Consider the following 23,125-nt stretch of genomic DNA (forward strand, 5'->3'; position numbering starts at 1 on the left):
ACACCATCGCCACCGCTCGAGGCGCATGCTCCCAGACATCTGGTTCGCCCGCCAACACAAGCCCGCATAATTCGGTAAAGCTACTTTTCGCGACACGATGGCTCGAATGTTTCATCGTTTCGCCAGCTGCAGCAGTTGTCAAGACAGATATTTTCTTTCCATGTATTGCGCACGCTCCTCGTGTGGATATGCGCCTAAGCAATATTACTGCATCTCATCTAGGCACCAAAAGCGACATCTTAGTAGTCTGAGCATACAGGGGAACCAAAGTATGGTACGGACCGCGCAATGAAGCTCAGATGACCACGATATTCACGATCCATAGTATCATCCCGCGTGCGTCCGCCATGTTCCACCGAATCATATTTTGCTTGCCAGGAACTAGTCGGACCACTTGGTCCCTCGCCTTTCTGTCAGCGCTTCCAAGCTATGGACTGTGATGGCAAACAGCTGTCACGCACCGCCCAAAGCCCAACGCCATGGGTCAGACCATTGTCTCTGACCGCCTCGTTCAATAGCTTCTGGCGCCGTTTGCGCTGCAAGACGCAAAATTTGAGTCGCTGAAGTCCGGCAGAACCACGGATGCTAGCCTTTCGCTTCGGCAAGGTACAAAGATACAACACCTTTCTGTGGATCTGGTCGAGTCCCCTTGCATCGGCGCTCGCTCACGCTGCTAGCTTGCAGCGATTATCCGCGTCAACCAATTGCTTCGGCATGGCAGTGTCAGCTTTGTCTGGGGACAAACGCCATGCCGGCCTGCTTATGATTACCTTCTCCAGCGCGCGCGACTTGCCTTTGGGGACCGGCCAGCGGCGCCGGCGCTGCTATGGCATGGTCAGCCAACATGTTCCCGGTCTCTCTGATAACACGTGAAATGCGGCAGTAGGCGTTGGTAGATGTTTCGTCATCAATAATCAACCTTGCGCGTGCTCAGGTCCCGGCCACAGCGCACGACCTAAGCCAAGTAGTCAGGTTCTTACGACCCAACGCTGCAAGCATGTGCTATGACCGTTGTTAGCAAGCGGAAACAGGCAGTGGTGCCCAGAGCCCCGCCGCTTGATATGGTGCCATGGCCGATGACTTGACCGCGGATAAGTGATGCTCATCAGGGCTTGCAGACAGCACTGTTGTCTGGTCTGACAGGCCGACGAGTATGCTCTGTGGCTCAGCTGCACCTCTTCATCGTGTCTGGGTAGGCGGGCCAAGCATCGCTAATTCCAAGGATCTGCAGGCAAGACGTGCCTTCGTCGCAAGGTGGATCGGACTCTAACCCCAGCCTTCTGCCAGGCCGTCCGTCCAGGGCACACGACTAAGCCGCTAAGATCCCGTCCTGTGCCTTACCAACCCCTCCTCGCATGCAGTTGCGACGCAATCGTGAGTTCGTCTCTAATCACGCTCTCCTGCATCGACACCTGTTCCCTTGCCTTCATACCCGGGTCTTGCACTGTCTAGCTGCATCGTATCAAGAGCCGCATCCTGCCGCTTCTACTCGAGCCTTTGTGCGCATCGAGTCTGCGTCAACGAGGGGCCAATCTCCCCGCCACCTGAGGCACTCCATCCCGCGCCTTATCATACCCAGCCCAAAGTCCGAGTATCCGTGGTTGCTCAACCATCACCACTGGTCCGCCTTTGGACGACCCCAACTTCACGATTTTACGACGCAACGATCGAATTTGACCAGACCTTGTGGATTTTCTTGACTTTGCTCGCTGGGCGCTGCGTCCGGATGTTGTTGCAACGCCGCTCTCTATTCGTCATCATATCGTTTCAGCCTTCCCACACCCGCTCCAGCAAGGAGCCGCCCGCAGTATCACACTGATTGCGCCGCTGGAGGCAACCCGCCTGGGACCTGCGCTTGCATTAACTCCTCAGTCTTAGATCACTGGCGCTACCGAAGCGTGTCCCGTCGTGTACGCCCTAAGCTATACGCGCCTTGTCACTGTAGACCTGCGCAGCACGCTCCGCACGACACGGAACAAGAGGCGGACATTGCAGGCTGCTGGTCACCGGCCCCTCCAACATGTCTACCTTCCAAGCAGTCAACACCACATTGTCGGTCCCAGATCCGCCACAGGGCCGCCCAGGTGACGAGACGACACCCACCACTCCTCGACCGAATAGCAGGTTCTTTGCCGAATCGAAAGCGACCGAGGAAATCCGCACTGAAGACTCATCAGCTAAGACGCCTACACGCAACACCTTTGCGGGACTTGTCGGCCAGCGGCCACTACCTTCATCGCCCTTCACGCCTGGCCGTGAGCTGAGCGAGACACCTTCAGCTTCGAACAAGAGTGAACAGAGTAGAGAGGATTCGCACAGGTCAACAGCCGACGGCCAAGATGTACACATGGGCGACGGTGACGAAGACGACAAGGACGGGTCGGACAACGAAAGCGTGACTAGCGACTCGAACCGACCGTCCAAGAAGAAGAAGGGACAGCGCTTCTTCTGCACCGACTTTCCGCCTTGCAATCTGAGCTTCACACGAAGTGAGCACCTGGCACGACACATTCGGTACGTCTTTTGCTATATAATATACCACGTCGCTAATATCATGAAGTAAACACACTGGTGAACGTCCCTTTCAGTGTCACTGCTCTCGACGGTTTTCGCGTCTCGACAACCTCCGACAGCATGCTCAAACAGTCCACGTCAACGAAGATATACCTTCTGAGTCACTTGCCGCGACAGGCACGAGGTTTCAAAGACAGATCCGGACCGACCGAGTAAGACCACCTGGAAACCGCTCTCGAGCGAACACACTAGGCAGCACAGGAGGGCACAGTAGAGGTCACAGCAGGAACCTCTCAGCCTCCAGCATAACTTCTACAATATCGACGATGAGCGTGGCACAATCTCCCGACATTCGACGACGACCACCGCCTTTGGCTATGGCTAGCGATGGCGGTGCCAGTGCAAGAGCGCGCTTGTCGCTCAACACTATGAATGCGTATGACCCACCCATGATGGGTAGTCCTGGGCCCGTGGAATATGATACGCAGTCCAACGCGCCTACAACGCCCACTTCTGCTACCTTTTCAACGGTTACTGGCAGCCCCGCTCGCTTTGGATCCACAATGCAATCTCCTGTATCGACTTCATCGAGGCCAGTCTCATGGGCTGGGCCACCACTTCCAGGACGTCGCCAATCTATCTCATCTAGTGGCAACCCTTTCTCTGGTGCACCAGGACAGGCTCCTCCTACCTACATCACGCCTCTGCAATCGACTGCTGCCCCCACCTACTCGGCACAGAGTAGCGCATATGCAAGCCCTACAGTATCCCAATTTCCAGAATCAAGGAGAGACTCGAATGCAGAGGCGGACTGGAGGCGACGCACTTGGCATCCAGGAGTGTACACTGGTCCTCGACCAGCAACTAGTGGACTTGGATACCACCAGACACCCGACGCTCCACGGCCGTTGTATACGTCACAGCCTGCCGCTTCTCAGACCACGAGGCTCCCAGGTATTGAAAGCTTTGACCATGCTCCGCCTCCGCCTCCGCTACCTCGGCGCCAGCCAAGTCCGATGCAAGTTGACGCTCCAGCGCGTCCACTTACTTATCACGCACCGATGGAGCACACGTCTAACAGGGGTCACCATAAACGAACGAGTATTTCATGGGAAATCGACCGTCTGAACATTGCTAGTCCAGGTTCTCAAAGGGATCAATGGTCACAACAATACCCTGGCAGTGCAGGCCGGGCGAACGCTGCACGACCTACAACAGCCCCGCATGGCTACTTCAGTCGCCAGCCTTCCAATGTTCAGCCCATTCAAATTCCTTCAATTAGCGGTTCGCCAAGGACCTCACAAGAACAGCCCGTGACCCCCCGAAAGAACAAGCGACAAGGCTGGTACAATGGACCTGTCAGTCAACCACAAAGAGCTATGCAAAGGACGTCACCTGAAGATTCCAGTAGCAGTGAAGGTGTACCGACGCCAGGTACCATGATCGATTACCACCCGGCCATCGTGCACAGCAATGGGTACGTCGAGGCGCCAGCAGTCTCAGAAGACTACAAAACCGTACCATCAACGTCAATTATGGAGAGACCTCACCCTTTGCATTCGCAACCTCCGCAACATTACCATAGCCACAGCCTTTCGAGCTCCAGCTCAAGCTATCGTCCGCAACGCGAACCCGAGCGGGGACCCGTAACGTTTGGTCAGCCGCTACCCCAGACCGCCGACAACGACATGAGACGCTTGGAAGCGCTTGTAGCAGTGGCCACTGGCGAGCAGCAAGCCGTCGAGAATCGGTCTTAGGTCAGCTGATCGTTACTCACCGATCTACATTATGCATCGTCCTAACCACAACACATCGCTATCATCACATGACTTCGAACCTTGCAAGTACGCCCACGATGTCACGACTTGGAAGAACATTACGAATCTCCTATGATTTAACGCAAATGATATACATCTGGATTTGCCCCAGTTACCGCATGACACCTCTTGGTCTTTGCTTTGTTTTTCTTCCTGCCTTACCTTCGGTGATCCGCCAATGGTGAGCGCTCCTGTTGTCGCTTTCCATATGATACCAATCGGAGCTTCTGCTCGAACTTCCTTGGGATACCCAAATCCGGCATACATTTTCCTTCCTTTGTTTCTTTTGTTTGTGTGCATTTGGCTTTTTTTGCTGTCGTTTTAGGGATATACCAAATCGATCGTACAATAGCGGCGGGGTCTGGAGTTCTTTGTCATGATTTTCTATTTTTACATGACGCCTTTTTTCTTTAGTTTTATGCTGTCACGCTGTCATGAATGGGGAGCGTCACTGATGATGAACATTGGTAATGGCTGGAAGTTGCTTTCTGGTGGAGGGTCAGTAGCTGTCTTCGGACATTCTTAACATGCCTGTATATGCTTTTTGCTACTTGAATCTGACATGTCGTTTGTACTGTGACTCTTTTCTTGAATATTGCCGAGGTTCGGTATGAATTCGCATGTCAAATGGGCACGCATATAAGCACCAGCATGCTCTTCCTACCATTCCCTTCAACCACGATTCTTGCCAAAAATCCCCAACAAGGCGCACAAGAGGTACATGTGTTTGGTTGTTGTTACCAAAAGAATTCAGAGCAGGATCAAGAGTGAGCCTAGAATTGGCACATGCCCATGTGATGCTCTCTCTACACTGCCGTAATCAAGCATTACACAGACTGGCATTCTCCTCCTTTAGGACCTGAGGCTGATAATATTTTTCCCGTCTTGAGTGGACAAGGGTCTATACGCGACACGAGCTTCGTGTATCATGCACTTGATTGATACGTCACTTGTAGTGCGCTCCTCTCATACAATTCACCGTCTGTGCATCTTACAGCGTGGCTTTGGAAGGAAGTGGCGGCCCCTCGTTGCCCGTAGCAACGTGGGTGAATCGGGCATAGCGTCTTCTAGCATCAATGCAAGCCCCGCGTACCCTTATACACAAACCGCTTCCAGCGACAACGACTGTGGGTAAGACTTTCGGTTCTCTACCTGTGTTTTTGATACCCACCTTTTTCTTCTTCTTTCTTTGTGATACCCCTACCGGCGCCATGGGTTCCAACGACCAGGTCGTCGACTTCGAAATTATCGAACAATCGAAGGAAAACATCCAGTCTCTCCCCAGCGGACGCTCCGCAAGAGCACTCGCCCAGCTTTACACGCCTCCATTGACTTCAGCCGCTGGCCAAACACCGTCGCCTTCGCAAATGCAAGATGCAAACAGCGCAACCCGTCTCAAGTTCGAGAAGGAGCTCATGGCGATTGACGACTCTGACGACCCCCTCGATGTTTACGACCGATATGTCAAATGGACGCTCGACGCATACCCATCCGCACAAAATACACCCCAGTCACAACTCTGCCCGCTGCTCGAGCGCGCAACGAAAGCCTTCCAATCTTCACCGCAGTACAAGAACGATGTGCGCTATCTCAAGCTCTGGCTGCAATACATTCATCTCTTCTCAGATGCGCCACGAGAGACTTTCGCCTACCTCGCACGCCACAGCATCGGCGAGAATCTCGCCCTATTTTATGAAGAATTTGCGGCCTGGTTAGAAGGCGCAGGTCGTTTCACACAGGCAGAAGAGATATACAACTTGGGCATTGACCGAGAGGCCCGCCCAGTTGAGCGCTTGATTCGCAAGTACGGAGAATTTCAGCATCGTTTTGAGAGTCGCCCTCAAGAGGTTCCCGAACCTTCAAGCCCCGCACTCCCCGCCGTTCGTCCAGCCCTCGCCGCTAAAATGGACCCCTTTGCGCATGCATCACCGAGTGCGCCGAGCCCACAACCACAAAGCCAGCCCAAAACTGCTGGGGGTGCTTCTCGCTCCGGAAAGCCCAAGCTTGCCATCTTTTCGGATGGTGACGATGCCGCAAGACCTGGCTCGACTGGAAGCACGGAAGGATGGGACAGCATTGGATCGCTCGCAGACCGCAAAAAGGAGAACACAACGGAAGCACGGCCTTGGGCTGGTGAGACTTTGAAGGTTGGAAAGAAGAACACTGGGGTTCCCAAGATGTCTATCTTCAAGGATGAGGTGAGTTGATCTGCCTACATCAGCCCCCCTTCATATATTTACGATCACAGGACTAATTGGTGGGCATTTGCCATTCATGTATTCAGACCAAATCAAATCCTAATGACGAAAATGTCAGCCCCCACCCATTGCGTGAACATCAACAGGCTGTCAACCCAAGGACTGGCAGGCTTGAAGTAGTATTTGTAGATTTAGAGCAAGTTTACCCTAACCACGAGGACCCCATGTCGGAGGAATACTCATTTGAAGAACTGCGAGCTAAATACAGAGGATGGATGGACCATGATTGGGATGCCATTCGCCGCAAAGAGCAGATGCAGGCGAGGAAGGCGGCTGAAGAGGTTGAAGAGGCTGAAGTTGCTAAACGGCCAAAGCCCAATGCCGCACCTCTAGCACCCAAACAGGATTTCGAGCAGCCTCCTAAGCCCAAGACCGTACCCTTAAAAGGTAGCGTTGATGATGACATGGATAACGACGAAAACGCGCCACCTTCACAAGCAGACTTGGAGAAGGCAAGGGCAGCTAAGAAGGCTAGGCGGGAGGAGCGTGCCAATCGGACTAGAAAGATCAAGGTTATGGAAGTCAAAGAAGTTCGCGGAGAGACTCAGACAAGTGAGTGTTTGGTTGGACATGGGCTTGTTGCTTATATACTAACACAAGATAGTCCAAGCCAACTTGGATTCTCCAGCAAAGCCAAAGATGCGGCGGAAGAAGACTGGTCTGGAAACGACAATGACCCTCCACACCAAAGAAGCCATGGACGAGATCTACGATATATTCAACGAACCGTTGAAGAATGCCGATGAGGAAGTCTCTGAGGTCCAGAGTGTTGATGAGAGCAGTGGGGACGATGAGGATGACTATACGAGTGGAGCCGAAAGTACTGCTACAGGTCGCATATCGTGCGCTACAAGCGAGTTTGGAGATGAGACAACAGCTGGAGATTTCACACTTGGCACCAGAGTTCTCAACACTGAGGAGGACGACGACGAGGACGACGATGAGGAAGAAAGCGATGCCGACGACTCGGACACCAAGAGTGTCTCTGCATGGTCAGAGTTCACGGAGAGCAAGCATGTGCCCAAGGATCAGGAAGATGGATCAGATGACGAGTCGGAGCATTCGGAGCACTCTCAGGACGATTCTTTTGACGACGTAACGCGCGCAGATGTCGACTCGGAACAGCAACACGAGTCAGATGTCGTCACTCCTACCTCGCCTTCAGCGCCTGCATCGCTACCTACCCGCTTTGTCCCTGTGCCACCAGAGGATTATAATCCAGCCATGCAACCTTATCGAGACCCGATACAGACTGCGAATAATCGATTGCCATTCATGACGCCTATCGTCGAGAAGACAGAGTCGTCCTTGGGCATCGCCACTGCTTATGCGCAGAAGGATTACTTCACTGCCGCCACGAAGACACCGTCACGATCGAAAGGTACAGCTGGCATTCTTGAAGACGACGATGAGGATGAGGACGATACTTGCAGTAGCCCCTTCGCAGATCTTCTAAGTCAGGTTATTGACGGCCCAGGGAAACTCGCGAAACTCGCCCTGACAGAGTCGAAGCCGGTACCTAAAGAGCCCACCACCGAACCGCAACGAAAACCGTTGGCTGCAAAAGAGGTCCCAGCTAAAGCGCCAAAGGTCAACGGCCCGATCATCAAAGACGCGCAGTGTAATCCAGTGGATGAGAGCGTCCGCAAGACCATTCTGCAAGAAATCCAGCCCCCACTTGATAGCTACGATGGTTACTACGCAGACACCGAAGAGACCTATGGAAAGGGTGCTGATATACGAAAGTACACCAAGTCAGTGTCCAAATTGGGTAAAGGAGAGAAGACTTCCACGAATCCTCCTCTTTGCCCTACTCTGCAATTCCCAGGAACAAAGCGGACATATACCGTCAAACGTGAGCTTGGGAAAGGAGCCTTCGCTCCAGTGTATCTGGTGGAGAGCCAGGATCCTGAAGATGAGGAAGATGAGAACAAGCCTTCGCAGATGGGCAGGGGCGAGTTCGGCTTGAAGCGGAAGGATCTGGAAGCAATCAAGATGGAGGATCCACCAACGCCATGGGAGTTCTACATCATGCGACAGGCCAAGAGACGACTAGGTGTATCCCGAGCGGCCGATTCGATCGTTCACGCGTACGAGATGCACGTCTTCAAAGACGAATGTTACCTCGTTGAGGAGTTTCGAGATCAAGGTACGCTGCTTGACTTGGTGAACCTTGCTCGTGGAGAGAATGGTGTCATGGACGAGCAACTTGCCATGTTCTTTACTATCGAGTTATTCCGCACGGTCGAGGCGCTCCATTCAAAGGGTGTAATACACGGCGACCTCAAGTCGGACAACATTCTCGTGCGATTTGATTCTTTACCAAAGGATAAGCACTGGGACTCAGAGTACAAACGCGATGGACGTGACGGCTGGTCTGCAAAGGGTATCTCGCTGATCGACTTCGGCCGTGGTATCGACATGAAGGCCTTCAAGCCAGATGTCCAATTCATCGCAGACTGGCCCACGACAGAAGCCGATTGTGCAGAGATGCGCGAATTGCGTCCCTGGACCTACCAGATCGATTATCACGGCCTCGCTGGCATAGTTCACAATCTGTTATTTGGCAAATACATCGCTACAATCGGTGAACGGGGCGCCACTCTTGGTGCTGGCGCAACCAAAACGTACAAGATCAAGGAGAGTTTGAAGCGGTATTGGCAAACGGAGATTTGGCACGAGTGTCTCGATCTGCTTCTGAACCCGCTGATGCATCTTGATGGCGAAGAGGGGAGGAAGATGCCGGTACTGAAGGGTATGAAGGAGGTGAGGGAGAAGATGGAGACATTCCTCGAAAGCAATTGCGAGAAGGGTATCGGCTTGAAGGTCCTCATAAGGCGTATGGAGGAAGCTGTTAAGAAGCGGTGATGCAAGTTACTCTTTTGCTCATGTGTATGATGTCTGGAGTGCGGCTTGGTTATTAGGCGTTGTTGGATAAATGATACCACTGATGGATGATGCTGAATGGACTTGTAATTCTTTACTTGTACATTCTTACTTTGTTTCGCTTTGAGACGATGTTGAAGTGCACCGCCATATGGAAGGAGGTGGGGGTGCGTTGCCGTCCGTGCGTAGGTGCCTTGAGCTCGCGGGGAGCTTGATCACCTCCGTCTGTACAAACAACATTTGAATTGACTTGCGGCAACAATACCCCTCTCCTTACTGTTCAACCCCGACACCTGATTCTAGTCCCAAGAGTTCTACTGGAAACCGAACAAACATACTGCATCAGAAGTACGCCGGCAGTAGCGACACGATACCCCACATCGCCGCCCTCCGGCTTGCCTACGCGCTCAACCCACGATATCCCTCGACACCGCCGCGACAATGTCGGGCGAACTCACTAGTATACTGCTATCATTTCAGCCGGACAGCCCGGAGCTCGAGAAGAGGCGCGATTACGACACGAAGGCTCGTCACTTTGTCTCACAACTGTCCAACATCCCATCAGCACCTTGGTCCAAGGGAGCAGATACATCACAAGATGTTCTTTCGGTGAGGCAAATGGGTTGTATCAATCTGGAAACTGCTGACTTTCCAGATACTCAACCCCGCCGTAAATTCAATAGCGTACGCCTTTGCCATATGTCACAGGATCTCTACCTTGGTCGAGAAGAGGAATATACCAGATTCGCTGCAGCCTGGAGGTTCGTTATGGAATCAGTTGGTACTCTTCCTCGAGACTGCGGACCCTATACAGCTGCGATATGTCGGAAAGGAGTGGAGGGCATTGGTGGAGTACACAGAGTACATTGCGCGCGCATGCGGATCAGTATGTTGAATGAGATGCTTTTTGCTAGAGGAAGATACTGATTACTACAGCCGAGCCTCGCTATTGCGCCAATGCGATCAGCTATGACTCGACTTGATCCTACTACAGGCACTTTCACCTCAATCCACCTCCTCTTCGTACAACTATGTTGCGAGATACGATCGTACGCGGCCGCCGAACCCATTCTCGACAACTATATCCACGCTATCCCCCAGAAGATCCCCAATGTTGTCCGCGACGGTCTCGAATACTCGGTGCCATGCGCTGATGTTGCGAGTAGTGGGGAGTACATACATCAGAACTCAGGGCACTCGGATAAGGTTTCAGTGTCAGAGATACAGGAGTACTATGTTCTCGGAGCCCAGGCATATCTAGGTATTCGCCAGTTCAAGAAGGCGCAACAATTTCTGGAGCACGTCTTGGTTATGCCCACAGCCAATACAGCGAACGGTCTGATGCTGGAGGCGTACAAGAAGTGGGTGTTGGTGAGCTGTCTTGTGGAGGGAAAGGTATGTTACGGTTGAGTGGTATACAATGGAACGAGCTAACACGCGCAGATGGGCATCTGTCCGCGTACTTCGAACGGCAATGCGATCAAGACGATCAAAGCTGCGTCAAAAGCCTACGAAGCCTTGGCGGAGGCGTATGAAGAGTTGGACAACATGTCGAAGCTGAAAGCACAGGTCCAAGCTGGCTCTGAGATCTGGGCAGAGGTATGATTATGAAACACTATCAAACATTGAATGTTTGCTTCACAAACGCTGACAAGACATGCAGGACGGCAACGCTGGTCTCGTCAACGAGCTCATCAGCAGCCAGACGCGGGCCTATGTTTCGCGGCTGTCACGTACATACTCGGCGATTCCAGTCTCAAACATTGCCAACCACCTGGGGGCTCCGGCGGATGAGATCGCCCGATACATCGACACACTGATCAAGGATGGGCACCTGAACGCACGGTTGGAGGAAACGGACAAGTCGAACGCGGGGATCGTACTACGTTTCTTCTTAGACCCAACGCAAGGACCTCTAGCCAAGAGTGAGAAGCAGCAACAGCAAGCGCTGTTTGAGCAGACGCGCCGTACCAACATGCTCGCCGAGCAAGTCAAGGACGCCGACTACCGATTGATGCTCACCAAAGAGTACGTTGAGAACCAGAAGCGGCTGAACAAGAGGCAGAACAACAACGGCGATGCCATGGATACGGCATGGGACGACAGCCTCGAGGCGGAGGAGGACATGATGGTCGATCTGCATTGAAGAAGAAGAAGGGCGATGGGATAGGCATATAAAAGGTGGATTGCAAGTTCACTAGGAATGGGAGGAGTGAAGCTCAAGCGGCTAGTGGTGCTGGAGCTGAGTGTTTGGCAGGGTCGGGCATGAACAGTAGTCCATGACGCGACAACGGTAATGCATGAAACGAGAGGTGGTGGATCCCAAACAACAAAGGTGATCATGGTCGGGCCATGAAGGCTGGCAAGCAGCTAGAGAGGGCTGCGGAGTGGCGAGACGGATGATATATGGTCGTACAGACGTCATATGCACGGTAGTCCTGAAGTGCAGCGAAAAGAAACAAGGAAGCCACCAATATGCCATGTATTTGAAGAGATTGCGTGATGCAGAATTGCTTGTTGCAGCAGATGCTTTTCGTGTCAGAAACGGCGGGAGTGGAGCGCGATTCAGACAGTCGGGCGTGTGTCAGTATCGGATGATTATCATATGCGTGAGACGACCGCGATGGTGGGACCGTGTGTCTGATAACAATGCGGCTTGGCGCGCGTGGCAAACGGACCGAACGGGCTCTCATCACCATGTTCGGGCGTCGGGCTGCCATGAGCGCGCAATGGCAAACGCGTTCGGTTGTCGAGATGCTGGCAACGGAAGTCTACTTTTGTTCACATTGTTTATTGGAGCAACAATGCCATTTCCCGAAACATGGGAATGTCGGTTGAGCATTGGAAATTTGTTTTTGGGCTATGGGAAATGGCAAACGGAGAGGTGGAGTGGGGAATGGGGATGGAGGGTGATGCAGACTGTGGCAGGTTGTGTGCACACTAGAAGAGCGACTACCGATGATGGACGCATGGAGAGATGAGAGGAGAATAAAGTATGTTTCTAGTTGGAGAGCAAGTCAGGAACGTGGTGCTATCGAGTGCAGACGACGGCAGCCACATGGGCTAGTTGCCAGTCCTTCCTAGCAGTTCCTGCAGCAGAGTGGCCAGGGTCCAATTGAGATGATGATGGGACTCAGGCATCCCGTCAAGGCCACCACTAAGAGAGAAGACTCCGCCGGCAGGTCCCTCCAGAGCCCCTGAAGCAGAGCGATTGGGTGCAGCCGCACAGAGAGTCGTAGGGGTGAGTCGTGTGTTCGTCCGGACTATCGTATAAGCCGTACCCGGGTCGGCCGGACAGGGGTGTTTAGCATGTTCCCCCAACCCCCCTGGACGTCCCCTTCACTCTAACCCATGTTCGGAAGACCCCTTGGGTGGCTTTGCGGGTGCTCCTTGGCGGCATTGTCGCTCCACAAGCCGTCTCTCGTCGCTCTACGTACGACATATTCAAGATAGACAGCACCATTGCACGACAGCACTGAAGACGCCGCCCACGACGCCTCGCCGCATCTCCGCCGCCTGCCACAGCGCGTTCCTGCTTGCGGCAACCATGCCTGCATGCGCATTGCATTAACCGCTGGCTTGGCCTGAGACACGCATTCCTGCCTCGACATCGGTCGACTACTGCTGCAACATGAACATCACGACCGCTCAACCGGACAATCCCTCGCACCGCCGCCAGTCGTCGCGCAGTGGCTCCATTTCCTCCTCGTCGCTTGCCCGGTCCGCCTCGCTGAGGGACGCCAACAACCCGGAATCGGCGTCCTCGTCCACCAAACCCCCCACAAGCGGGACACACCGCCCCCGACCACATCCAGACGCCGTTCAAGTGCCGCCAACGGCGCAGCAGATGGCATTGCAGCTGCGAGGGACGGCCCAGCTGCCTCTGCCAGTGTGAACCGCTGGTCTCAGAGCACCGCAACCCCCAGTCGGGACCAGCAGCAGGAGCGGAGGGATCAACACCACCAACACGCCAACCACCAGCACCACCCGAGTTTCTCGCGCAAACTGAGCATCACCACGACACTGCCTACCACGACGCCCACCACCGCCAATGGATCTGCTCCCCACCCGCAATCGCCCTCACGCACCGCCAATTCCGCCAGCCGCTCGCCCACGAGTCCTCGCCGACAACGCCCTCGCTCTCCAGCATACGACCCTCCATCGTCTGTGACGGCTCCCCCAAAGATACCCTCGCTGCCCCCGATACACCTGCCATCAACAGTCTACGACCCCAACACCCCCACCAGCACCTCGACCGCCAACAACTCGCCCTCTGCGTCTAGCCTCTTTACCCCGAACATTCTCTCGGGAAATCAGCCACGCGATTACTTCAACTCGAAACCCGCGCAGCCCCCACCTGCCCAAAGGCCTCCCTCGCGCACCACCAAGGCTGAAAGGGTGTTGGGGAAGTCGCCTCTCGAATCGCCTGCTGTCCTCCACGAGGCCGCCGACTCCACTTCGGGCCCAGGTCGGCCCTCCACAGGACGAAGACCCTCGATTGCTGCGGCACCTAGGGATATCGCCCAAAAGCCCCCACCGAGTGCGGGTCATAGGCAGGCCGCCTCACGGGACCACTCCAGGAGCCAGAGCAGAGAACAGTTCAGGTCTGCCAGCAGAGCCCACGCCCGGAGCCCCAGCAGGGATCACCTTCGCACTGAAAGCAACGCCAGCGCTAGATTAGACGACGGCCACCAGGGCACTCCTCCCCGCACACGCGAGCGGAGGGAGAAGGACAAGAAGACCATGTTGTCGCGCGCTCTGCAAAAGGCAAATACGGCCGTCTTGCTCGACAATGCGCAAAACTTCGAGGGCGCCATGGAGGCGTACGAGGATGCCTGCAAGCTCCTCCAGCAGGTCATGATTCGCAGCTCGCAGGAAGAGGATAGGCGGAAGCTGGATGCCATTGTAAGTAATGCGTGGATCATCTCCATAGACATGATACTAACCCAAGTAGCGAGTAACATATACCAATCGCATAGAAGAGCTGCGACGATTAGACCCTGGCTACATCAATCACAGTGGTAAATCGCTACCAGCTCGTCCTATGAGTGGGGAGTCGCTGGACGAACACCGCTCAATGCTGCTCCTGGACGACGATGACGAGCAACCTGCAGTAATTGAGACTGCTACAGTATCCCGCATAGTTAACGACCGTTCCATATATGATACCCCCTCCATGAGCGAGCCTACACCGCCGCTCTCACAGCAACTGCCCCTCCGCAAGGGCTTCGAAGGTCCCCGTGAGTCTGTCATATCCACAGCCATCCGCGATGTGCAAAGAGGCATGCAGAATCCACAGTTCAACCTGCAACCCCCACCTGGACGACTTGCGCCCTCTACGTCATCGGTTCGATCTTCCGCTGCCGAGTCCATGATGGACCGCGTGTACATGCCTCCACCACTGTCTCCAAAGCGGTCCAAATCTCCCCTCCTTAGCGGAAAGACTGAGACTGAGCCCGGAGAGTATGGCCGGCTACTCCAACCACAACAAGCAGTCAAATCGAACCACCAGCGAGTCCACAGCAATGAGTCAACGTCATGGCTCGACACTATAGACGAGTCTGGAGGATCATCGTGTTCCTCCTCAGTACATTCCATGTCTCCTGGAGGAGTACGCCGAAAACATCTACGAAACACAAGCGGCGGAACTGAGGCAGAATTCGATGCGGCGCTTGATGCAGCCGTTGAAGCTGCGTACGATGATGGCTACGAACCTTATGATGACGACATATCTACCCCTGCTGATTTGATAGCGACCAAGATGCGGAACGTGGAACTGGCCAAGGAGCGAGTACGTGAAGCGGAACGTGAGGAGGCCATTGCTGCGGCCAAGTATCGTTACAAAGAAACGCAGCTCAGAAGCGAGGGACTTCCACATGTGCGCGAAAGCGCTGAGATAAGATTCAACGACGAGGCGGATGAGGAAGAGCGATTACTGGACGAGATGACAAGAGAATACATGCTTGACGGCTTTGATTTCGATCTCCAAACAAAGTCGGCGCTGCCGCGGCAGTCGGACTCGAGCGGCTTTTCTGGAAGCACGTACAACAGCTCGGTATCCTCGCACAGAACGACGGGTGGTACGTCACTTTCGACGGTTGCAGAGGTCATACACCCGACATCCAAACAGCCACCCGTGCATCACCCTCCCCCGGTCCCTGCTCCATCTGGCGCTTTGCCTGCATTACCTTCGGTTCCGGAGTTACAAGCATCGCAACCAATCGACACCGCAGAGGTTACACCCCGGCCTACTACCGCTACCAAGGACGCAGCCTCAGTACGAAGCCGGAGACTATCCGGACAAAATGCAAAGTCTCTGAAAATCGAGACTTCCGTATCACCAGTCCCGCCTGCACCGCACACGGAGAAGCCTCCGGTGCCAGCTAAGGATGCGCCTCTCGACCTCCCTATCCAACCCAAGTCCGCGGCACCAACATTCAGCACTACTAAGCCAGCACTAGACCCCGCATTCAAACTTCCCGCGCTGCCGCAAGCGTCCCAACAATCTGGTCTCCGAGCTCCATCGCCTCAGCCTACCCCTTACAGTCCCGCCGAGACTGCTCCCACTGTTTCACCGGCGACGCCTGCCCTAGGCCATGCTGTACCCAACGAAGCCGGTCTTGTACCAGGTTCACCAAAGAATGGGAAAACCTCAGCGATGGGAATCAGGAAGAACAAGTCCTCTCTTAGCCTGAAGCAGCGCAATCTGTCGATATCCAGCCCAGATGGCTCAGATGCGTCTATAGGAACGCCACTCAGCACGACTTTCTCCATTACGGGGCGCAAACCTAGCAATGCTGGACTAGCGATGCCAACGCCCAGCATCCCCACATTCAACGTTGATGGTCTACCGAGTGGAGGGATGCACTTGTTCGAAAGTGATATTCACTCACCGTTTTCGCCCGGTTCGCCAAGCCCAGCCATCACAAACGCACCGATACCCCTAGAGCCATGTCCGGATTCGTATCTCCTGAGACCGTTCTGGTTAATGCGATGCTTCTACCAGACTATTGCACATCCCCGCGGTGGATACCTCTCAACTAAGCTCTTTATTCCTCGCGATGTCTGGCGAGTAAAGGGCGTCAAGCTAAAGAACATCGAGGACAAGATTGCCAACTGCGACATGCTTACAGCAGCCTTACAGAAGCTGGCATCTGTGGATACCAATGATGCAGATGCTGTGCTAGAAGAGATGCAGTCTTTGGAGCTAGTGCTCGATCAGGTGCAAACCCAGCTAGCGAAGAAACTAGGCAACGACGTCGGTGTACAGTCCGTAACCGCACTATTCAGAGACGCGACTACCGTCGGCGAAGGTGCAGCATCAGCCGACGGCGTCGGCAAGCATGGTTCCCAAGACCACGCCCACAAGGGTGCTGTTGCTCAGGGCAAGTCGTACCTTGCTTCTTGGCGGAAGCTTCGATCGAAGAACTCGGGCGTCAACCTCGTTGGCATGGCTGGTGGTGCCAAGAGTGCTGAAGTACCCAAGGACACTCTTGTCATGTCGACAGTTCCCATGACCAATCTCCCGAGCATTCGCTTCGCCAAGCGAGACATCTCGGGTCTTGTGTTTGAGGGTCCTAATGCAGGCTACATGGGTTCTTTGGCGCGGCTGTTTGATGCGGTCCAAATACTAGGTATGTCTTCCATGTCGTCTCTCATCACGACTTGTATACTAACAACTCCACAGACCAAATCGCCCGCCAAGTCGAAGATCCAGGCCTCAAGTATTCCTCCCCCACACACGTCGGTCTGGAGCTATCCACGCGCCACGCCGCAGAGTTCTTCGGCTTTTACATTTGTCGCTTTGTCCTCCAGGACGTTACCATGATGCTGGATAAATTCATCAAGAGAGGCAGTGAATGGGTTTTGGTTTAAGTGCAACAAAGACTTGCATCTGATGTGTTTTAATGGATGGACTTTTAATGAGAAGAAACTTCTTTCTTTCAAACGTTTGTATCACCATGTGGAGACGGTCAGGTTCGGTACTCTTACTTTGCGCGCGCTGGCATCCTGTAAACACCCTGCTCTGGTTATCAACACGTAAACCACAGTACGGTCGGACTGTTATGAATGAAGAAGAGGAGAATAGCGACGATGGGTTGGAAAGAAACGAGGAATGGTACGAAGCGGGACTGGTGTTGGGATTCGCTCTGGTCAGAGTCATGAGGTTATGGATCTTCTTTTCGCCTTGTTGAAGCGCTGGATGGTGCTAGCTTGGCTTTTGTTTCAATGTTGTCGTTGTTTGTTCGTCACTGCGTTGCATACTGTCTTCGAAGATATCCCCCCAGACTCATCTCAGCTTATCGTTATTACTATCGAAGCATCTTTTTATCAAAAGATTTAGAAGACACTTATTTTGCTTGTGTGGTGCACTTTCATATCCGGGGAATGAGCTGAGGAAGTTGGACTCCAAGACGTATTACGATTCATTGGAAAGAGGAGGGAAGAACTACTCAGCAGGCTAATCATACCCAAGGTCAAGAGGAAACAGTACAGAAGAACAAGCCCCAAACTCAAACAACAAAAGGCCGGCCTACCTTCGCCTTCTCAGCAGCAGTGGCACTTGAACGCTTCTCCTCCGCTTGGACCACAACACCGCCATACGGCGCAGTCTTCCCTTCCGTCGACACCCTACCCCTTGGCTCCGACCGATTCCACAACTCGAGATGCGTATAAAACCTACCATCCTTAGGCGGGGGCCTCTGAACTTCTGCTCGGCCCAAGATACCCGGCCTATTTGAAGCCGGCGACGGCGAAGCAGATCCCGCATCATCATCATCATCACTTCCACTACCAGGTAGATTGAGAGAGCGACTCCACGCTGTCCCCGCACTTTCCAAGCTACTGCTCGCGCGGATAGTGCGCATAACGGCTTTGGCCGTGATGAGATCGCTTTCGATCATTGCGGTTTGGAATGTTGTGAGGGTTTGTTGGAGACCTGTGACCGCTTCGGTGACGGGCCTATTCATTTCGCGGTGGAAACTGCGACCGAGCGTTGTGAGACTGCTGCTTAGGTTGGGAATGGCTTGCACGTAGTCCATGTAAGGGGCTGTGAGGTCGACAGTGAGGTTGTCAAGCGTGGGTGTTGTGGAGGGTGGAACGCTAGGCAAGGCCAGACTGGCCGTAATGGGGAGTGTGGGTGTGGGTTGGACAGGAGCTGTGCCGCTGATAGGGTTGGAGGTATTGGCGAGGTTTCCTGGGAGGAGCCACGACGTCTGTTGTTGTTGTGTGTCAGTAATGGCCGTAAGTAAGCTTGGTAAGATGTAAGACGCATACCCTGTTCGTGTCAAGCTGAAACTTCCCTCTCAAGATGGTATTGGTGATGTTATTGACTAGGTCCGCAGTGCCCATTTGACCGCTACCACCGAAGAGATTGAAGCCAAAGCCACGGTTGGGATTGTTCGGATCCCCGATAGCACTTGCGGCCGCATTGATGACGCTTCTCATATCGACAAGTTCCTGTACAGCGGGAGTGGCGATGGCGGTGGGAATCAGGATGATACCAGTGACTAGCATCGTGTGTAGCAGTGAGCAGGCCTTTTGGTAAGTCGAAAACATACTAAGCTGACAATGCGGCGAGAAAATACTCGGAGTTGTTATGCGTGTAGGTGAGAGGTGTTAGAGGTGTGTCAAATTATGCTGCTGGAAGCTAGAGGTGTCCTGAGTAAACTCTTGGTGTATAAGATTCGGAGGTTACGAAGCACTGCTGGCCTCTTATGGAGGTAATTCTGGGGCTAGAGGGAAGGGAAGCCGCGATAGGTACGGAAGCACGTTGTTGTGGATGCACAGGTGTAGAAGGTAAGAGCGATGGGTCGTTGGTCGTGAATATGCAAGCATGGCCGAAGAAAGCATAGATGCGTCGATAACACTACGTCGAGGCTCTATCGGATTTCTAGTATACAGCTTCCCGATCGCTGAATCTCTCAAATTATGTCCACCAACACGACCCCATACCTTCCAGCCCAACTCCACCGTTCCTTCCCTCGCCGTCAAGACTACGGGCATCACTTCAGTATTGAGAGTCTCGGAACCTGTATCACTAGGAACCGCCTTCTTCTTGCTGTTGATTCGAGCCCTATCGCTTAGCCCCAAGTCGTCTTCACCCTCGTCACTTTTGTTGATGCCTTCGTCCTCCTCAGCCCGGTTCTGCTCTTGCTTCTTGACCGTCGTCCCGCATATCCGCGAACTAGATTCTGCCACAGGATCAGCTCCAAAGATTGGCATCGTCTTACTGCTACGCGTTCCATGTTGCTTGAAAATAGTAGCAGCTTGCGCATCATGATCATCCAGACCCGATGAATGTGCAGTAAGCTCTACCTTCTCATCAATGAGAGATATTTTCTTCGATGGAAGACGCGAGAAGTCATAGCCCAAGGTGCCTGGAACAATAGGGTACGGGCGATGTGCTTTCGCAGCATACGCGTCTGAGCAAATCGTACCGAGCTTGTTGAATCAATGTGTCAAGAACCGAGAATCTGGATTAGTCTTTTCTACGATATCGGTCCCTAAGGACTGTGTCATGGTAGCCTTGATAGTGCCCGCGAAATCTGCTTTCACATTTCCTTTACCCTTAATAGAGGTTTGCTTCACTCCACGGATATCCAGTAGTGTTTTCGATAGCCCCCTTTTCGTGCTGTTGATTTTGTACGACAATTTTTCTTTTCCTTCTCGCTCAATCCGCCTTTTACCAGCTTCTCCAAGTTGTCACCCACGAGACTAGACAACACTGGCGACACGAGGTAGTAGCTGTAACGTGTAAGTAGTATATACCCTTCACAACTAACCTGGTAGTCTGCAGATTGTGGGGGTTGGTGCCGTCAAAGAGTGTATTGAGTTCTGTGAAAACGAAAGCAAAACTGTACTCTGTATAGTCGTTCAGCTTACTTGTGTCAAGATGAACCTATAGCGTCTGTATGTCTTGAAGATCTACTTCGGAATTGCGTATCTTGTGGAGCAGGTCTCGACACTTGATCTTATTGTCGAGTATGATTTGATCGGGATTGCGAGGTGAGTTGACAGCCAAGTTTGGGTTGGGCTTCTTCCTTGGTAGTATAACCCGCGAAACGACTGTTCTGACATCTTGTTCACCTTTTTCCTGCTCTTGTGGCTTTCTGCTGCTTTTCCGGGCACGCAAGGTGTGTTCGTAGGGTATCTACGGCGTAGGGATAGTAGTTTTGCGTTACTGACTCTACCTTTTGCTCTGGCTCCATAGAGTTGTCGCGCTCCAACTGAACTATCTTCTGTGATTAACGTGTTAAAGTAATATGGTTGTGATCAAGGACCCGGGTGGACTGCGGTTAAGAAGGATGGACGGTTTTGCTTTGTGGAAGACCCAAGAGGGGCTAGGCTACGCATATAGGTGGAGAGGGTAAGTGAATACTGCCCTCGTATATACTTCTAGTCTCATGGCAACATTGCGGGGCGTGACCAGCTGGTAGCAATATCAGCCCCAGTGGTGTCCAAATGCATTCATGTGACCATATGGTGCTCCAGCTCTAGTCCTCTGACACGGGTCTTTTACAACGTTGAACCATCTGATACATCCTGATGACGTGTCGCAGTTAACGGTGCTGATGGAAAGGCTTCCGATATTCGAGGAGGTACTACGATAGTCTCCATCTAACCTTGATATTGTAATTGCGCACTGCGACTCTCTCACTTCCATTAACCATGGCTATGGTCAGCTTGTTGTAGAGTACCCATAGAGCCTCCACTTGCTTTCTCATAGGCCCTCCACCATAGTCCCATATTCGCTGCGACTAGCAGGTCCATCATCTTCAGGCCTTCGTCTTCCAGAATGATCTTTCCCAACTTCGCTTGCTTGCCACCAAAACCACCACCCGCGAACTCCTGACCTAGAGAAAGATCCAAACGATCCAACGAGCTTCTAGCCTCTTCGGTATCATCATCACAGCCAAGTGATGGAGACGAGTTGTTGCGACTGTGTCGCCCTCGACGAAAGAATGAGGAGCGTTTTGAGGATTCTTCGCCTCTCGGTGTGGTGCCTTTCGGACCACTCGGAAGGTTGAATCTTACTTCGCTAACCGTCATGGCTGTGGACGGCGCTCCTTGAAGCCCTGGGACGATGTGTCGACACTACCATAGTAGTCAGTATCATTTGTGGCGCATCACGTTGGTACAAGTGAAGTCACCTTTAAAGACCCCCCGCCTACTCCCGTGACGAACTCGCATCGGCCGTTCCACGGACTTGTAAAGACATAACCGCGGAAACTTGTTTGCCTATCAGAGACTTGAATGCTACTATACGTCTGGTCTTCCCGTGTCATAAATGGAGGGGTGGGAGGAGGCCGCACATCTGTTGACGCAAAGTTGGTCTGCGCATTATAACTACCTCTTGAGTCAGGGCGTCCGGTGTTGTGGTCACGGGAATTGATTTTCCTATGTCCAAAGCCACCTGTATGCTGTGATCCTTCCATCCAGATGCGCCGGCGAAAGACATTCTCGTTCACCGATGGGTGATTCCCTGTCTGCAATGTTTGGATAGACGTGCCACTATCTCGGCTTTCCAGAGGAGGCTTGCTAGTGGTGTTGGAATGGAGAAACTTGGAGTAGCCGGGATTGAACACTTCGATGTACATTGGCGCTCCGATCTTTTTCTTGGTGCTAGGATCATTCGATGTTTGAGACGAAATATCCAGGACAGGAGGATCCTCAATGCGAGCAACATTCCATTGCGCGCCAGATGCAGGATCTCGCCGGATAAGAGTGAGTGACGCACTAGCACGTGATGGGTTCTCCGATCGTCTGCGTGGTGAAGCTGTCGGTCTCCGGTTTTCTTGTTGGTACTGGTTTGAATCGAATGAACGTCGTGGGCTTTGGCTATAGTCTGGGGCGAGCATTGCAGACCTCCGCGCATAATTACCTGCATCGATGTTTTGGTTGTTTGAATAATTGTTGATGGGCGCGAGAGTGCTAGGAACAGGTTTTCGGATGGGGGCAGTAGTTATGCCGGGTACCGCTTTTCTAAGAACGACAGGTGTAGAGGCAGAGTTGAAAGGAATCTGATTCTGTTGTAGATGATCCGGATCCTGGACTTCGGGAGGGTTGACAAGGTAAGCATCTTCTGGTTGCTCAACGTGGACGAAGTAGAGTGAGCTTTGTATGTCTTCTGCAGTCACCACCTTCTCCCGCGGCTTCATCGGAGATAAGAAGACATCTGAAGCACGTTAGGCTTACATTAGAAGGATACATGTTAACAGCCGTACCTCTGCTGCCAGGAACACGGGCGATATACAGTACTAGTGGCTCATGCCTCTCATGAGTAGGATTCCTTGGATAAGCTGGTGGGTTGGAAGCAAGAGCGGTAAGCGACGAGAGAGATTTGGCTTCGATGATGGGCGTAGCCATTGGAGCAAAAGATAATGGCAGTGTTGATAGCCAGACAGCGCCGAGGTGGTTGCTTATTAGGTGATCACTAGTTGTCTCCAGGGCAATGTCCGGGATATATTAAGGCAAGCAATGACGAGGTTGTGCCTGTGTTCGGGTGGCTGTGCGGACGCGTCTCCACCCACTATTCATGTACAACAAATAGATGGTCTTGGCCTATCGTTGTAGAGCGCGAGGGACAAGCGGACGAGGCTGATGCTGGTGAAGGAGCCTGGAGCACGCGAGGCCGTTTCGCGTTAAGCC

The 23,125-nt window shown here is 53.1% G+C and overlaps 6 protein-coding genes across 6 annotated transcripts; 4 read left to right on the forward strand and 2 right to left on the reverse strand.

Moving 5' to 3' along the window:
• Window positions 1-2,020: 2,020 nt before the first annotated feature.
• ALTATR162_LOCUS11151 (uncharacterized protein) lies at window positions 2,021-4,271 on the forward strand (the record flags this gene model as incomplete). Its single annotated transcript, XM_043318793.1, has 2 exons — window positions 2,021-2,514; window positions 2,561-4,271. The coding sequence occupies 2 exons, from the start codon at window positions 2,021-2,023 to the stop codon at window positions 4,269-4,271; spliced, it is 2,205 nt and encodes a 734-aa protein (XP_043174728.1).
• A 1,271-nt stretch (window positions 4,272-5,542) lies between these two features.
• On the forward strand, window positions 5,543-9,457 carry ALTATR162_LOCUS11152 (uncharacterized protein; the record flags this gene model as incomplete). Its single annotated transcript, XM_043318794.1, has 3 exons — window positions 5,543-6,529; window positions 6,616-7,141; window positions 7,194-9,457. 3 exons carry the CDS (start codon window positions 5,543-5,545, stop codon window positions 9,455-9,457), a joined length of 3,777 nt encoding a protein of 1,258 aa, XP_043174729.1.
• A 459-nt stretch (window positions 9,458-9,916) lies between these two features.
• ALTATR162_LOCUS11153 (uncharacterized protein) lies at window positions 9,917-11,621 on the forward strand (the record flags this gene model as incomplete). Its single annotated transcript, XM_043318795.1, has 5 exons — window positions 9,917-10,084; window positions 10,131-10,361; window positions 10,412-10,870; window positions 10,919-11,074; window positions 11,139-11,621. The coding sequence occupies 5 exons, from the start codon at window positions 9,917-9,919 to the stop codon at window positions 11,619-11,621; spliced, it is 1,497 nt and encodes a 498-aa protein (XP_043174730.1).
• Window positions 11,622-13,106: 1,485 nt separating this feature from the next.
• On the forward strand, window positions 13,107-17,350 carry ALTATR162_LOCUS11154 (uncharacterized protein; the record flags this gene model as incomplete). The annotated part of the gene is made up of 4 exons (XM_043318796.1): window positions 13,107-13,240; window positions 13,291-14,380; window positions 14,430-17,109; window positions 17,163-17,350. 4 exons carry the CDS (start codon window positions 13,107-13,109, stop codon window positions 17,348-17,350), a joined length of 4,092 nt encoding a protein of 1,363 aa, XP_043174731.1.
• Window positions 17,351-17,988: 638 nt separating this feature from the next.
• Window positions 17,989-18,991, reverse strand: ALTATR162_LOCUS11155 (uncharacterized protein; the record flags this gene model as incomplete). The annotated part of the gene is made up of 2 exons (XM_043318797.1): window positions 17,989-18,690; window positions 18,752-18,991. The coding sequence occupies 2 exons, from the start codon at window positions 18,989-18,991 to the stop codon at window positions 17,989-17,991; spliced, it is 942 nt and encodes a 313-aa protein (XP_043174732.1).
• Window positions 18,992-21,139: 2,148 nt separating this feature from the next.
• ALTATR162_LOCUS11156 (uncharacterized protein) lies at window positions 21,140-22,843 on the reverse strand (the record flags this gene model as incomplete). Its single annotated transcript, XM_043318798.1, has 3 exons — window positions 21,140-21,571; window positions 21,628-22,652; window positions 22,702-22,843. The coding sequence occupies 3 exons, from the start codon at window positions 22,841-22,843 to the stop codon at window positions 21,140-21,142; spliced, it is 1,599 nt and encodes a 532-aa protein (XP_043174733.1).
• Between the last annotated feature and the right edge of the window lie 282 nt (window positions 22,844-23,125).

The sequence above is a fragment of the Alternaria atra genome (genome assembly GCF_907166805.1).
Source record: "Alternaria atra isolate CS162 genome assembly, contig: 35, whole genome shotgun sequence".
NCBI lineage: Eukaryota > Fungi > Ascomycota > Dothideomycetes > Pleosporales > Pleosporaceae > Alternaria > Alternaria atra.